This window comes from Trypanosoma conorhini, assembly GCF_003719485.1.
Source record: "Trypanosoma conorhini strain 025E chromosome Unknown Tco_14.4_contig_01246, whole genome shotgun sequence".
In the NCBI taxonomy this organism is placed as follows: Eukaryota; Euglenozoa; class Kinetoplastea; order Trypanosomatida; family Trypanosomatidae; genus Trypanosoma; species Trypanosoma conorhini.
In genome coordinates this window covers 1,405-3,097 of record NW_021705342.1, presented here as the reverse complement: position 1 = coordinate 3,097, position 1,693 = coordinate 1,405, and the positions used below count along the sequence as shown (strand labels likewise).

The 1,693-nt window shown below is 64.2% G+C and overlaps 1 protein-coding gene across 1 annotated transcript; it reads left to right on the top strand.

Annotated features, from left to right (window-relative positions):
- Positions 1-1,693, top strand: Tco025E_09723 (leishmanolysin; the record flags this gene model as incomplete). The annotated part of the gene is made up of 1 exon (XM_029376533.1): positions 1-1,693. A coding segment is annotated over one exon (1,693 nt), but the record flags the coding sequence as incomplete, so codon positions are not given.

Sequence of the window (1,693 nt, the reverse complement as noted above, 5' to 3'; positions counted from 1 at the left end):
TGGGTTTTCATGGGAAGAATTTGCGAGGTTTGGCATGGTATCGCTGGCCTCCAGTGGGCCCGGGAAGGGGAAGGCGTGGGTGGTTTCCTCGCCGACGGTGAAGGCGCTGGCGCAGCAGTACTACAACTGCTCCACACTTGAGGGCATGAAGCTGGAGGACGCGGGGTATGCGGGGTCGAAAGGGTCGCATTGGAAGGCACTCATCGCAAAGGAGGAGATGATGTCTCCGGCGGGCCAGCCGGGGTATTACTCGGCATTTACGCTTGCGGCGTTTGCGGACATGGGCGGCGTGTACAGGGCCAACTTCAGCATGGCGGAGCCGATGAGGTGGGGCAACAACTCCGGCTGCGGGCTGCTGGAAAAGAAGTGCCTGACCGGCGGCCACACCGACTACCCTGACATGTTCTGCAAACAGTTTTGGAATGACAAGAAGCTGCTCTGTACGCATGACCGCCTGTCTCTTGGGAATTGCGACCTCGGGCGACAAAATCAACCCCTTCCGCCGCAGTACCAGTACTTCGAGGACCCCAGGCTTGGCGGCAGGGAGGTGTTTATGGACTACTGCCCGCACGTTACTCCGCGTGCGGTGCATGGGTGCACCAACGGCAAAGCTCATGCGATTATTGGCAGCTTCATTGGCCCCAACTCCCGCTGCGTGAAAGGGAAGGACCTTCAAGTGAGTGGAAAACCCATTGGCGATGTGTGCGTGAACACTCAGTGCGACGGCGGCAAGCTGAAGGTGCAGTTCCGACTCGACACAACGTGGCACGAGTGCGAGGAGGGCAAAACTGTTGAGCCCCCAAGGAAGTACTGGAGCGGGAGTATTGTGTGCCCCAAGTACGCCGATGTGTGCGACGCCCTCCCCAACATCAGCGCCTACCCAATACCGGTGGTTGCGCCGCCGCTGACAGAAGATCCACCAGCCGCAGAGGACACAGAAGCGGCTGAAGGGGAGAATGGCGACGCGGAGGTCAGCCCTGTCGGACCCGGCGGCGAAGCGTGGACGCAGGACGCAGCCGTCGCACACAGTGCCGGCACGGAACGCAGCGGCAGCAGCAAAGCTTCTGAAACTGAGGGTCCGTCTACAACGAGTTCGTCGAGCAAGGCGGAAGGCGGCGTTGGCGGCACCACTGGGCAAACGAATGCGGCGGCAAAAGGCAGTGAAGAAGAGGGGGGCGGTGCGGAACGTCCAACGACGACTGCACTCAACAGTGACTCGACAAACCCCGCGCAGTCCACTGCCGGCGCCCGGCCGCCCGAGAGCGAAGGGCAGACGCAAGGGGCGGCGGCGGCGCAGAGCAGTGGCCAACCCGACGCTGTGCCGCCGCTGCGCGGAGGTGGGAGCAGCGGAGGGACCCTAACCCCGGCGGAGGGACGCGGGACAGCCGCCGCCGAGGCGCAGCTGCAGGGTGGGGCGGCGGGCCCTAGCACCGCGACTGAGAGCGCCGCGCCTACCGCGCGGGCCGATGCGTCCGAAGTCGCTCCTGCGGCCACCAACGGTGCTGTCGCCCCCGCTGGTGCGAAGGACGGTGCTTCTGCATCGGCCAACCGTCCTTCTGCCAATGCCGCCGCCTCCGGGAGCGAAGCGCCAAGCAACGCGGAAGGCAGTGACGTCACAACCGCTTTGTTTGTGCGTGCGCCTCTGCTGCTGCTGCTCACGGCAGCCCTTGCCTGTGCTGCCGGGCAATGCTGA